We start from the raw sequence: 15,235 nt of genomic DNA, 5'->3' as shown, positions 1-15,235 counted from the left end.
CTCCAGAGAGAGCCAATCGCGATCTTCTTTACGTATCTCCGATAACAGGGCCGGTCTTGCGCCCAGGCCCTACCAATAGGTTACGAGGCGTTCCTGAACCTCGGCCGAACGCGCCCCTCCGAGAAGGGGCGGGGCCTGAGGCGACCCCACTCCTCGAGGCTGCCCCGCCTCTTCGGAAGGTGACAGTCTGACTGCTGCGCTCTCTCACTGCTGGCAGTGGCTCTGGGCACACTACCCGACCTCTCTGCCCAGGTTCTCCTGCTGTTACACGGGCTAAAAGTACCCTCTCGCCCTCCTCTCGTGGCTGTAGGGATGCAACCGAGAGCCCCAAGACTGTGTGCCTTGTCCCCGTCAAGCGAGGTGAAGACCCGGGACCAAAGCTCACCTCCCTGAGGAGACCTTCGCAGTCCTGCCCTTCAGGCCTTTCACTTTACAGTCTTCTAAAGAGCTAAATCTGAAATTAGCTTGTTCTTGGCTTTCATGCTAAATGTCATCTTCCTCCAGTCTGGGATTGCCACGAGGCAGGCACTGGCCCCCGTGTTGGGTCTCCAGTACCTGCAGCAGGGTCTGGCACAGTTGCAGTGCACACTTCATAAATACACCTAGTGGTTTTTACACACGTGCTTCTTTTTCTCTTCCCACTACCTTTATGATCTGGGGATCATCTGTAGGTTACGTGGTGATCTTGTTTGGTTCTGAAAGTCTGGGGTGCCCCTGGTCAAGGACACCGCACTGATGATGAGGGAAAAGAGGCTTAGAAGGGGGCATCACTTGAGAAGGACCTACAGGAGTGGTGTAAGCAGTGGTGGTTCCCAAAGGGGAGATGCTCCTGAACGAAAGGGCCTCTCTGGAACCAGACAATCCCCTGCTTCCAGCATTCCCTAGCTGCGTGATCTTGAGCTGGTTACTTAGCTGCCACCCTGGGCTCAGCTTCCTCCTCTGTACAGTGGGGATGGAAACTGTACCCACCTCAAGAAGCCTTTGAAGTTTACATGAGTCAATATTTGTAAAGTGCTCAAAACAGGCCTCACACAAAGGAAGCCTTGTCTAAGGGGTGACTGTCTTGTTAGTGGTGGGCTGCTGAGCCACACCCTTCCTGGCAGCTCCACAGTAGAAAGATTCTGGTGACCACTGCCCTTAGCAGGATGGGACTACTGAGAAAGAGGATCATGGCCTTTTCCTGCTGTCCAGCTGGGGAATTCTGGCTCTCCCTACCCACTGAGGAAACAGAATCCGTCCGGACTCTGAACTAGGATGGATGCACACAGGCCCACTGGGACCATGGGGCCAGCTGGGGCTGGGTGCCCAGTAGCCCAGCATAGTAGAAGGGGTCCTGGACCAATCTCAAGGGACAGAGGATGATATTTAAAGTTACATTAATAAAAAGCAAGAGAGTCATCATCATGGGGGAAAACCCAGAGCCTGTGGACTTCCTCATCTGATTACTCCAGTATTTCATAGCACAGCTTTAATTTAGAATTACAGAAAGGGCTCTAGATGGGCCTATCTGGTTGTAGTAAAATTTCTTGTAACACTGGAGGGCAACATCTTACTAAAAGGGATATCCTCATATTTGGTGGCAACCTTAGGGCTGGTACTCCCTTCTCCTTGAGTAAGCCCGGATCATATTTGGGAAATTTCAACTGTTAATTCCCAAGCCTGTGGAAATGTATTCGGTGGGTGAGTATGTATTTATTAGCATGTGCAAGGCCCTGGGTTTGATCCCCAGCACCAAACAACCACCACCACCACTGCCACTACCACTACCAAAACACCAAGCCAACTCAATGACTCTGTTTATGTTTTTTTTTTTTTTTTTAATACCAGGGATTGAGCCCAGGGGAACTTAACCACTGAGCCATACCAAAGCCCTTTTTATTTAATTCTTAAAACTTGAGACAGGGTCCAAGTTGCTGAAAGCCTTGCTAAGTTGCTGAGGCTGGCTTTGAACTTGCAATCCTCCTGCCTCAGGCACCCAAGCCACTGGGATTACAGGCATGTGCCACTGCACTGGCCCTTATGGTGCTTTGACCTGCAAGAACTGGGCACTTCAGACTGGAAAAATGGCCTTTTCAGAAACCTCAACAAATATGGACTGTCAACTCTGAGAAGTTACGATAGTGCATCAGCTTGGTTAGGCTCTAGAACCTATTCAATTAAACATGAATCTAGTGTTGCTGTGAAGGTAGTTTTGTAGATGTGGTTGGGTTAACACCTATGATCAGTTGACTGTAAGTACAGGAGATGACCCTTGATGATGTGATTGAGCCGTACTCAGTCAGTCAAGAGGCCTTAAAAGCAAACATCAGGGATCCCCACAGAAGAAGCCAACAGCTTCTTTTCAAGAGTTCCCAGCCTGCTGGCTTGCAGATTTCAAACTTGTTTAGTCAGTCTCTACAATCATGCAAGCTAATTCACTGAAATCAATCTCCTCTCTTTTTTTTGCAGTGCTGGGGATGGATCCCAGGGCCTTGTTCATGCTAGGGAAGCACTGAGCTACATCCCTAACTCCTGAAATAAATCTCCTCTCTGCCCTCCCATGACATTTACTCTGTTTCTTTGGTAAAATTCTGATGATATTGGAACTAAGCAGGTGAGTGTGATGTGACTTGCCTCAGTTCAAACCCTATATCCAATATTTACTTATTCACTGTGTGATATTACGCAATTGCTTCATCCCTGGTAGGTCTATACTCTAAGAGTAGACTTTAGTTGGACATGGTGTCACATACCTGTAATTCCAGAAATTTGTGAGGCTGAGGCAGGAGAATAGCTAGTTCTAACCCAGCCTTATGGTGAGGTGCTAAGCAACTCAGTGAGACCCTGTCTCTAAATAAAATACAAAATAGGGCTGGGGATGTGGTTCAGTGGTCAAGTGACCCTGAGTTCAATCCCTGGTACGCCTGCCCCCCCCAAAAAAAAAAGAATAGTTAACACTGGGCTGTGGCTGTGGCTTAGTGTTAGAGCGCTTGCCTGGCACAACTGAGGCACTGGGTTGGATCCATAGCACCACATAAAAGTAAATAATATAGGTATTATATCTATCTACAATTTAAAAATATTTTAAAAAAGAATAGCTAACATTGACATGGCAAAGCTTATTCTAAGTGCTCAACATATATTAACTCTTTTTAATTTTCTTTTTCCGTGGTGCTGGGAATGGCACCCAGGCCTTGTGTATCCTAGGCAAGTGCTCTACCACCGAGCTACACCTTCAGCTCCTATTCTTTCTCTTTTTTTTTTTTTTTTTTGGTACCTGGGATTGAACTCAGGGCCGCTCGACCATTGAGCCACAACCCTAGCTCTAGTTTGTATTTTATTTGGAGACAGGGTCTCACTGAGTTACTTAGCACCTCAATTTTGCTGAGGCTGGCTTTGAACCCACGATCTTCCTATCTCAGCTTCCTGCGCTGCTGGGATCACAGGCCTGCACCACTGTGCCTGGCTACCCCCAGCTCCTATTAACTCATGTAATCATCACAACAACCCAAAGAGGTTGGACTGTCATTACACATATTTTACAGTCAGGGAAACTGAGGCTCTTAGAAGTCATGTGACTTGCTCAAGGTCACCCAATGAGTAAAATGCTGAAGTGTTTAGCACACTGAGTGTTTATGGTAAACACTCAGCCTGTTCATAATGTGACATAAATGATTATGAAGCCTTAATTTAAAAAATACCCTTCTTCAACTCTACCAGTCCATCAAATAAATCTTCAAAAGCATGATGGCCACCTGAGCCAGCAGCAATTCCACTCCTAGTGGGATACCCTTATGCAATGAAAAGAACTGCCCAGGAAACAAATAGGGCTACATGAGAAATTCCCAACAAACTTAAATGTCCTTCCATGGGTGAATGGATAAACAAACTGTGATCCATCTATACAATGGAATATTATTCAGACATAAAAAGGAGTGAACTATGGACACAGCAAACAATACAGATGCACTTCAAATGCATTATGTTAGTGAAAGAAGCCAGACTCAAAAGGCTGTGTGATTCCATTTTCTGTGACCTTCTGGAAAAGACGAAAGTATTGGAACAGAAAGCAGATTAGTTGTTGCCAGGGGTTGGCAAATGGAGCAGGAGAATTTTTTATGATGGAAATGTTCTATATCTTGATTGTGGGGGACATTACATAACTGTATATGTTCAGAACTATACACTAAAAGGGAGGATTTTACTGTGTGTAAATTATAGCTCATAAAATACAACAAAGAAAGAAAGAAAAGAAAAATTAAAAACCCCAAACATGCCAGGTAAGATAGGATAGAGCTTGGGAACCTCACCTGGGGTTCCTGACACAGCGGAAAGTTGCTAACCAGTCCTGGCCTGCCCTGGCTGGCCTCGCCTTCCTTCACAGGCTCAGAACCAGCAGGGGCACACACCCCAAAACAAGCCAAGTCAGGTTCTGGGAAAATCCACATCCTACCTTACCTGCATGCGGGAAATACAGAAAGAGCTTGTGAAACAGACATCACCAAACACATCAGATCCTGGCCATCCGAATGACCCTGGGGTCCCCAAACCTGAGGCTCTGATCAGCCTTCCATGCTAGAGCTTAAGACCTCTCTGCAGTTTCCCTCTTGAAAATCTTTAAGTAGGAATCTTGCTACAACTGGCTAAGCCAACACTAAGCAGGTTCACCAGTTACCATTAGGAATGCATCAGCCACTGTGCTAGGGTTGTGAAGACACAATTAGAATCTAACTGTCCCTATGGTCAGGGCCACAGGACAGTGTCATCAGGGGTTTGAACAAAGTGGCCAGTCCTCTTTTCTGAGGGTGGATTGGATTTCTGCTGACAGATTGGTTACTGGAATCCAGATGAGGCAAACAAGGGGTTCCTCATGCTTGCAACACTCATCAAAAACAGGGGAAGCGTGGCATGGTGGGGGTGCTGAAGCCTCAGCTACTTAGCGGCTGAGCAGGAGGATCACTTGAGCACGGGAGTTCCAGGGGCAGCCTGAGCAACATCCTCAAAACCCAAAACAGAGGGGGCACTGGGGCTGCAGCTCAGAGGGAGACTGTCTTTAGACTGTAGAAGGCCCTGGGTTTGTTGCCCAGTACCACATATAGCCCCCACCCCAACCAAAACCAAATAACAACAACAACAACAAAAGAATTCTATTTCTTAAGGCTGCTTCTGCCCTTCAATGATATGAGCTTCTTGAGGGTGATGAGGGGGTGGAAATTATTTGTATGCCTAGCTGGTGACCAGCATGTAGGTGGCACAACAAAGATTTGTTGCCTGCTGAGTAAGTGTGGGGTTCATAAAAGCAGTCACCAAAGGGAATTTCCAGAACATTCTGAGTTCATGGGAATAGGTGTGAAATTTCCACAAAATGCATCTGTTTGAACACCATAATGTTTTGTCTAACTGGAACCCAGATATACAGACTAACCTACTCAGATCACATCAGAGAAGCAGGGAATTGGCAGAAAAGGGAAGTGGCAAAATGTGGCTAGATTTTAGGGGTTTTGATCCTGCCTCCTTGGCCTTCCGCAGTTAAAGCCTTGACTAACTCAACTTGGTAGGTTTTATCTGGTAACCTTTGAGTAAATTACCCCCTCCCTGTCCCCAGAAGGGCTGAGAGAGGCTTTCAGGTTGGGACACAAAGGGCCTCAAAATACTGTGGATCTTACCACTGCCAACAGGGGAAAAAAAAAAGATCTTTGCTTTTGAAAGCACAGTTATAAAAAAACTTTGTGTTTTCACTTGTTTTTGTCCAGCTAACCCCAGTGAAAAAATGATGAGTTTTTGAAGACACAGCACTGGTTTCCTTTGCTCTGGAGAAGAGAATCCCCAAAGGCTATAGTTTCACAAGTTTCCAGAATGGAATGTGGATGACTAAATTCCAAGCACTGACTCACCCTGGTCCCAACCCCTTCCCCTGTGAATCATCAGAGATCTACCTGTATGGACTGCTTGTTGTTCCCCTGATGCCAGGCCTCTGAGTTCTGAAGGGTTGGTTCAACAGTGGATGAAGGCTCAAGGGTAGGATCTGGAGACAGGAGCAAGCAGGAGAGAAGGTGAAGTGAGACAAGTCCTCTTTGCTCCTCAGCCTGTCCTGAAGGTTTCAGTGTGTGCATGAGTCCTGCTGTGTTGGTACTCAATCTCCCTGGTAGCTCCTGACAGCATGATCAAGGGAACAAAAGCATGCCATTGGCCCCAGACTAGCAACGCCAGTAGAAAGACTATGAGAAGACCAAAAACTAGCTGGTATTTAAAAATGCTTGAATAGGAGGATGGGGGTGTTCAGCGGTAGTGCTTGCCTAGTGTGCTCAAGGCCCTGGATTCAATCCAGCACCACAAGATTAAGGGGAAAAAAAGTTAGAATAGGCACATCATTAAAGTAAAAAGAAGTAAGAAAAAATTTAAAGAATTGGGTGCAGTGGCTTATGCTGTAACTTCAGTGGCTCAGGGGTAATGTGTCCCTGGGTTCAGTTCTCAGTTGGGAAGGGGAGGCTAGTTTTAAAAAAGTAAAAGGAAACAAGGGGCCTGGCATGGTGGTGGACACCTGTAATCCCAGCAGTTTGGGAAGCTGAGGCAGGAGGATCACAAGTTCAAATCCAGTCTAAGCAACTTATCACAACTTAAGGAGGCCCTAAGTAACTCAGTGAGACCCTGTTTCTAAATAAAATACAAAAAACGGCCAAGGATGTGGGTCAGTCAGTGGTTCAGCACCCCTGGATTCACTCCCCAATACCAAAAAAAAAAAAAAGGAATTTAATTTTAATCCATTAAGTCCAATTTTACATAGGACAATGGGACATCATGGATTACTCATTTATTTTAATCCAGTACAGCAAAAATAATATCACTTCAACCTGTAATCATCATAAAATGTTATGATTTAGTGATGGAAACATTCATAGTTTATTGCTACAGTGGAAATATTTGCATTTTCTCAATTATTTAAATTAATTATTTTTAAAAAAATATTTATTTTTTAGTTGTACACAATACCTTTATTTTGTTTATTTATTTTTATGTGGTGCTGAGGATCGAACCCAGGGCCTTGCACGTGCTAGGCGAGTGCTCTACCGCTGAGCCCCAGCCCCAGCCCCTCATTTATTTTACAGTTAAATATTTTTTACTTGCCCTTTGCCTTCAGTTTAATTTCTTTCAGGATTTTTTCACATGTATTTAAATAATGGTATGGTAGTCATTCAGGATGGAAATAAAAACCATCTTTTCATTAAACAAAACAAAATAGCTATTATGAAACTTTTTCTTTACATTCACCCTTTCATCCTGTTTAAAATCTGTATTTCAACATTAACGGAACAATTTGGGAAGGCCACTTTTCAGGAGCTCAGTAGCCAACGTGACCAGTAGTAACCACACTGGACAACTGCGCAGGTAGGGACAAACGTGGGCTTCCTGCTTACAGGACCGAGCAAGGTGGGACAGGGGCTGTTACTGAAAAGGGCAATGAACACAACCCCGCAATGGGGCTGGGGTTCAAGTTGCAGGTTGGGGGACTCGAGGTAGATTTAAGCCCCTCCATTTCTCCTTTCCTTCCCTCCCACTCAGGACAGATGGAATCCCCTCACCACGGCGGCCGTGCCACCCAGGCTCTCCTGCCCGCGCCCTCACTCCCCCAGGCCTCTCCGGAAGCTCCCCAGTACCCCAAGGGCCGCCCACCTTGGAATTCACCTAGCTGCGCCGTCCGCCATGTGGACGCTGCCCTCCCTGTCACTCAACTTCTCCCGCCCCCAGCCTCGCCGTAACCTTCGCTTCGCTTGGTTTCCACAGCTACGCCACCAAGGGGCGGGTCAAGGGCGCGCGCGGCGCTGTCACTCTCTTTTGATTGGTGGGTGGCCAAGCCCCTTCTTTTAGCCACTCCTGCCCTTGCTCCGCCCCGCCTCAGTGGGTCCCGCAAGCTGATTGGCCAGGCCTGTGGTACGAGTGTCTGGTTTTCGCTCGGACTGTGGCTGAGAGGCGGGGGCAACGGTGGGCTCCCTTCTCACTGATTGGTGGACAGGGCGCGCGCGGCAGGGAAGGGCGGGGCGGCTGAGGAGCCGCAGTCTCGCGCCGCGGTCGCGAGCGTGTGAGGGGCTGTGTGCTGTGTTTCGCGGAGATAGAAAGCCGTATCCGCAGTAGTAGAAGCAGGAGCCACACTGTGAGGGAACCATGAAGCATTATGAGGTAAGAAATGAGGAAACGTACCGAACTGCCCCGTAGACCTATTCTTTTTTCTACTTTGCGGGACCACGGTATCCCCGCTTTCTCGTCTGGTGCCTCGGAGAGAGCCGGACGGACGCGCAGGCGCAGTGGGCAAGCGCTGCGACCGAGGCTGCTCGTAAAACCCAGAGCGCATGTGCGGGGATGGTATTTATAAATCTGCAACCCAGGCTGTTTTGGGGGTGCCTTCTCTTGGGGTCTCTATAGGGCGTGGGAAAAGCTTCCTTGAAGCTTCGCCAGCGGGCCGAGTTCTAGAGTTTGTCCAGGGAAGAGCGAAGGTGGCGAACCCTTGCTTTCAATCCCGGAGTCTCGCCCAAACCTTGCACCGTGCTACCGCCTGGGGTTCAGGAAGGGGCTCTGCAATCAGTCCTCTCCTGTATGACCTTGGATCCCATCCCTCACCTGGCGAGTTCCCTGAGAGCCTAGGCAGTGAGGGAGACGCAACTCCACGGCCCGTTCCTGCCGAGCAGCAAAGCAGATCGGACTTTCTGGTGACCTAAGAGATCATTTCTGACAATCCCTGCTTGTCACCAAGGAGAAATCTTATGCCCGCAGCCGCTCTTGAAGCCCAAGTCATCTGACTCTTAATTTTAGGTTTCTTTTTCTCTTAAAACGAATCGTCTGATGTGTTTATCGATCTAGCTGATAATATATTAATAATTTATTGCTGACTTAAGTAATTATCATAAATAATAAACTACTGTATTATGCATCATAGGAAGAATAATTTTGCAAGTGCTTACTCTTGTGCTAGTGAGATTCTGTTACATTGTTCTCATCCTCACAGTCCTATGAGGTAGAAGATTATTTTCCCCACTTATGTAGAAGAAGAAAGTCTAAGAAGTGACTTGTCCAAAGATCTCCAGCTAGTAAATGCAAACAGAAGAAATCAGGAGTTCAGGGTCATAGTTCCTTGTTACAAATTGCCACACAAATTGTTAAATGAAGCTGGGGATATAGCTCAGTTAGTAGAGTGCTTGCCTCACATGCACAAGGCCCTGGGTTCAATCCCCAGTACCACCAAAACAAAGTAAAAAAAGATGTTCAGTTACAAATTGTTAAATGAAAAGTATCAAATTGAGAGATATCTTGTTCTCCCTCCTCCTCAAATGTTAAAATTGTGATAAAATTTACCCTCAACCTTTTTAAGTATACAGTTCAGTGGTATCAAGTACATTCACATTATTGTGCAGCTGCCCCTATGAGCTATCTCCCAAACTCTTTTTTATTTTCAAGATTGAAACTCTGTACCCATTAACAATAAGTCCCTATTCCCTGCTCCCCCAGCCTCTGGCACCCACTATTCTTGTCTCTATGAACCTCGAATAAGAAGAAGAGATCTTTTTTTATTGTTGTTTTCTTTTTGCTACCAGGAATTGAACCACTTGACCACTGAGCCACATCCACAGCCTTCTTTGTTTTTTATTTTGAGACAGGGTCTTGCTGGGTTTCTGAGGCTGACTTTGAACTTTTGATCCCCCTACCTCAGCCTCCTGAGTCTCTGGGATTATAGGCATGCTCTATTACATCTGGCCTTTTTGTTTTTTATACAAATTGGATATCACTACCTCTACCCATTCCCTTTATTATTATTTTTGGTAATTTGCTCAGTATCCTTTGGAACCTTTGATTGAAATCCTCATTTTTGACATGATGACAAGAACTAAGAGGTAGGAGTGGATAATCTCTTATGCCCTATTCATCTTTAGGATTCCAGAATAAAGTTCTTCTCATGTGGGTTCCCCTCTCAAACCCTCTGTCTAACCCAGGAGAAAAAGCCATGTTCAGTAGGAAAAATGCAGATGGGAATCTGCTAAAGCAGGCCTGTCAGGATGCTGGGGCACTTTTTTTCCCCAGAAGCTGGGTGCAGCTTGAGCACATAGATTGAACTTGAAAACATGTTAGACTCTACTTAAACTTTTCTCTGCCAGGAGGACCCTTGTTTTCATTCCCCAGCAAAACAAAAAATCAGTGACCTGGTGAGGGGCAGTTGTTCTTATTATCATTCTCTGTTAACATCGCCCAATACCTACTGAGGTGATAGCTAAACAGGTTTCTGAGGAGCTGTTGTCTTGCAGCCCATTTCTCTGGGCAGGCAGATTAGTTTTACTCCCAAGTGTTTCTTCACAGCAATGAAAATAGAGGAGAGGCTTTCACTCATACTTAACAGTTTGAGAAGAGGTTTCAGTTTTCCACGTCAAAGAATATATTTCTGCTTGGGACTAAGTCTGTCCTTCATCCTCCAGTCCACTGACAGGTTGGCCCCTGGAGAGAACTTGGAGAATATGAAGTGTAATTTATTTTTTACTGTTTGTGGTACTGGGGATGGAACCCCTCGCCTCATGTGTGCTGGGCAAGCACCCTACCATTAAGCTACACCTCCGAAGTGCTGTGTACATGTGATAGAAGTGATGCTCAGCAGAGTGCAGGACTCCTTCACTGTCATATAGCTAGTCTGTGTCAGGTCAGGATTTGATGCATGGCAGTTAGTGTCTCAACTGGAGGAGAGATTGGTAGCTGGTTTGCTAAATTTCTTCTTTCTTAACCACTCAGCCACATCCCCAGCCTGTTTTTAATTTGAAACAGGGTCTTGCTAAGTTTCTTAAGGCCTCACTAAGTTGCTGAGGCTGGCCTGGGACTTTCGATCCTCCTGCCTCAGCTTCCTGAGTTGCTGGCATTACAAGTGTGCTCACCATACCTGGCTGTTTTGCTAAATTTCATATCACTTGCCAGTCTCATCTAGGAGGAAAAAAAAAATGTTCCTTGTGTGGCCTAGTTGAGATGAAGCTCGTAGCACAGGTCACCCTTGGGCCTTAGCTGCAGCCAGCTCCTTGGAAAGGCAGAGCCAAGCTTGGGATTATGTGGGGTCAGAGCACGGGTGAGAACTGCTTATCCTAGGCTACGGGAGTTTTTTCTTTTTTTTTAAATATTTATTTATTTTAGTTCTCGGCGGACACAACATCTTTGTTTGTATGTGGTGCTGAGGATCGAACCCGGGCCGCATGCATGCCAGGCGAGCATGCTACAGCTTGAGCCACATCCCCAACCCCATGGAGTTTTTTCTTTTATTGCTGTTTTTCACCACTACAGGCAAAGGTGATCCCAGTAGCAGCTAGAAAAACAGATACTGCATCTGACAAATGAGCCTATAAATTCCTGGGAAAATCAATCCATCTTTAGCCTGTGGGAGCTCAGGTCACCATCCATTTCCTGCAGCCCAGGACCTGGAGGCTAGGAAGCCCTTATTTAGAATCTTCCATCTCCCCACAAGGGTAGTGCTCTTGGTACCCATCTTGCAAGTCATCCTAGACCAGTTTAATATCTTACCTCAGGCAAGTTCTTGCTTTAATTTTCTCCATGAGAATAAGTATGAAAGTTCTAGAAGCAGAGTTCTGGTCAAGGGGCAATTGTTTGGAGTCAGAAAATTGGGTAGGAAGGTGACAGTTAAGGAGAAAGTAGACAACTTGTACATAATGGTGTCATAGGTGTGTGCACTTTGGACAGGCCTGGGGCTGAATCCTGGCATTGTGTTAATTAAATAGTTATTTGACTCAGATTAATTAACCTCTCTATGCCTTTCTGTGGTTGAAACTCACTTGCAGCAGCAGAACATTATGAAATGGCTAGACATATGTAATATGTCTATGTGTAAAGGTTATGTGTAAAGGAAGAGGTTCATCCATTTCAACTGCTGTGCACATCCACTCTAAGAAGAAAATCCTGAAAATATACAATTCTTTTATAAATCCCCAAACATCATGTTTTCATGTTGAATGGAAAAAAAGCAAGTCGCAAAAGATCCTATAAATATAAATATGTGTGTGTGTGTGTGTGTGTGTGTGTATATATATATATATATATATATTTTTTTTTTTTTTTTTCTTTTCTTGCTGGGGGTTGAATCTAAGACCTCACACGTGCTAGGCAAGTACTCTACCACTGAGATACACACTCAGCCCAAGATCCTGTAAACTTAAAAAATTTAAAATCCCTCGGGGCATGGTGGTGCCTGCCTGTAATCCCAGTGGCTCAGGAGGCTGAGGCAGGAGGATCTCCAGTTCACAAGTCCTGGAGTCCTGGAGGTGAGAGCAGCATTGGGCCTGGAGAGCTGTGATCTGGTGAGCTTTGAACACCCCTCCGATGCTAGCATGCCTCCTACCAGGATCACAGTTTGTTGGAGGGGGGTCTCAGGCTTTTTAGCTTCTTGTACTGAGCAGATGGTAACTCAGTTGGCAGATTCTCCTGGTTGAGACCTTTCTCTTATTATTATTATTATTTTTTTTTTGTGGGAAAAAAAAAAAGCGAGGGGCTAAGCAACTCAGTGAGACCCTGTCTCTAAATACAAAATAGGACAGGGGATGTGGCTCAGTGGCCAGATGTCCTTGAGTTCATCCATACCCTCCCCCCAAAATTAAAATCCTACCAAATGAGATTTCTATTCCTTATGGTCATATATATAAAAAAGCATAAATTGTAATAATTTATAAATTTATGGTCATAGCATAGTAGTTAGAGGGGCTGTTGCTTATTTGGGCAGGAAGTAGTGGGGGAGCTTTAACTCATTTGTTTTTTTTTTTTTAAGGAATCTGAAGTAAATCTGAAGGAAAATGTAAATATCTGTTAAACCTGGGAGTTGAAATTGCTTCTGTTTTTTTTTCCAAACTGGTGGTGAGCGCATGAGGAAGTACTCTACCACTGAGCCCCCCCCCCCACTGTCCTTTTGTTTTGTTGTTGGCAAATAATATCAAGGACAGATCCCATTTATTGTGTCTTCCGAGGACCCTGAGATTTAAGTACGCTTTGTTCATAAGGAACCTAAGGCCCAGAAAGGCGATGAACTTCCCCAAGGTCTCCTCGCGGGATCCGACCAGGTCTGTGTGCCTGGTGGGTAGAAGAGCCTGGGCCACAGAGGGGGAAGAGGTTGCTGCTGGTGGCAGCTCGCCGTCCATGAGCCCTGTGAGCACCTGATGAGGTGGAAACCTGGGCTGCCTCTGCTCTACAGATGGGCAGACGTGGCCCAGAGAGTTAGGTTCAGTTGCTCCAGGTCATAGTGTCAGGAAGCCGTGGAGCTGAGCCTGCTCTTTGGCTTATCTGGCTCCAGTTTTGTCCCTGTCACTGTCTTCTCTGTGGAGGCTGCACTGAGGTGTCTGGTGGCTGTGCTGCTCCCAAGCTCAGAGCTTCTCTTTTCAGAGGGTGGGGAGTTGTGGGTTGTGGTGGCCTCAATTGGAAGGACTGCCCCTGAGTCCTGGAGGTGAGAGCCGTGATCTGGTGCGCTTGAACCCCGGCCCATGCCAGCATGCCTTAGGCCAGGGCCATGTTTGTGGGGAGGGGGTGTCAGGCTTTTCAGCTTCTTGTACTGAGCAGATGGTAACAGTTGGCAGATTCTTTTGGTTAAGACCCTTCTCTTATTTTTTATTTTTATTTTTTGCAGCACTAGGGACTGAATCCAGGGCCTCACACATAGTAGGCCTCACCTCCAGCCGTTTGTATTTTTTATTTTGAGACAGGGTCTCCCTAAATTCTCAGCTTGGGCTGGAACTTGCGAGCCTCTTCCTTGGCCTCCCTGAGTAGCTGGAATTACAGTCATGTGTGGCTGCGCCAGGTGCACGAGCAGGTCCTTTAACCTCTGGAGCCAGTTTCCTCCTCCCTAAGATGACACACAGGTGTGAGCTGGAGCTGGTGGCATCAGCACCATGCCAGGCACCACAGAGCAGACCTTTAACAAATACTGCAGACCTGTTCGCTGGCGGGAGGCAGCCAGGCCTCTGGAGGAGGCAGGGCCGAGGTGGAGAAGGAGGGCAGGAGGGGCTGTAAGTGGTGTTTTATTTACTTTTCTCCAGTAGGATTGAGTTCAGGGGCACTCTGCCACTGAGCTATGTCCTCAGCTCTTCAGCCCTTTTTTATTTTGAGACAGGGTGTCACTAAGTTGCTGAGGCTGGCCTCAAACTTGTGATCCTCTTAGGAGTTGTTGGGATTACAGGCATGTGCCACCAAGCTTGGCTGAGAGGTAGGTTCTGGGCATCAGTTGGGCATCATTTCAGCCTAACTGATGAGGAATAGAGGCCCTCAGCCCATCAGAGCCTCTTGACTCACTGGCTCCTGAGGAGAAAGAAAGGAAGCTCTGAGTGGGAGCCTGCTTGGAAGGATCTTGGCTCTGATAAAGTTGTTGGGTTTCACCAGCAGGCTTGGCTGGGTGAGAAAGGCCAGAGACCTTGGGCTTGATCAAGGTCAGGCTGGTTCTTTTCTTTTTTTTTTGGTACTAGCAATTGAACCCAGGGCCACCTAACCACTGAGCCATATCCCCAGTCCTTTTTTTTACATTTTATTTAGAGACAGGATCTTGCTAAGTTGCTTAAGGCCTTGCTAAGTTGCTGAGGCTGGCTTTGAACTTGCAGTCCTCCTGCCTCAGCCTCCTGAGCTGCTGGGATGACAGGTGTATACCTCATGCCCCACCAGACTGTTTTTTTTTTTTTTTTTGTGGTGCTGGGGATTGAACCCAGGGCCTTGTGCATGTGAAGCAAGCACTCTACCAACTGAGCTATGTTCCCTTCCCCAGGCTGTTTCTTAATGCCCTCTTGCTGACATTGACAGTGACAGCTGAGAATGCTTTAACATTTGGGGCCATTTTCCCCTACAGTCAGAGCACAGTAGTAATCATAGTAAAGCTACTGCTAATATAATACTTAATGCTTATCCTAACTCTGTGTGTGTGTGTGTGTGTGTGTGTGTGTGTGTGTGTCTGGCTGTGGGTGGAACCCAGGACTTCATACATGCTAGGCAAGTCCTCTACCACTGAGCTACACCCCTGGGCTCCTCTTTAAGTGCTTTAATCTTTGTAATAAACATATGAAGTAGGTACTATTCTTATTCCTACTTGATAGGTGGGGAAACTGAGGCAAAGGAAAGTGAAACAACCTGCTCACAGCTAGTAAGTGACAGAGCTGGGATTCTCTCAGCTGCATAGTGGGTTCCCTGTGGGTGGGTCCAGGGGGTCATGCACCAAGAAGGAATCAAGGACAGTGGTGAGGGACTTGGCCTTTGGAGG

The 15,235-nt window shown here is 46.5% G+C and overlaps 1 protein-coding gene and 1 non-coding gene across 2 annotated transcripts in view; both read left to right on the top strand.

Annotated features, from left to right (window-relative positions):
- The first annotated feature begins 8,004 nt into the window (after positions 1 to 8,004).
- The window catches only part of Tecr (trans-2,3-enoyl-CoA reductase), a 28,046-nt gene continuing 20,815 nt past the window's right edge, over positions 8,005 to 15,235 (top strand). Inside the window, exon 1 of the mRNA XM_027955093.3 lies at positions 8,005 to 8,154. Within this exon, the coding sequence (XP_027810894.1) occupies positions 8,140 to 8,154 (15 nt within the window). The 5' untranslated portion in view covers positions 8,005 to 8,139. The remainder of the gene's footprint in view (positions 8,155 to 15,235) is intronic.
- Trnav-cac (transfer RNA valine (anticodon CAC)) lies at positions 9,141 to 9,213 on the top strand. The gene has a single exon. It is a non-coding gene; the product is annotated as a tRNA-Val (tRNA).

The sequence above is a fragment of the Marmota flaviventris genome, chromosome 1 (assembly GCF_047511675.1).
Source record: "Marmota flaviventris isolate mMarFla1 chromosome 1, mMarFla1.hap1, whole genome shotgun sequence".
NCBI lineage: Eukaryota > Metazoa > Chordata > Mammalia > Rodentia > Sciuridae > Marmota > Marmota flaviventris.
The sequence above is the reverse complement of the archived record's forward strand: the minus strand, read 5'-3'. Positions and strand labels throughout refer to the sequence as shown.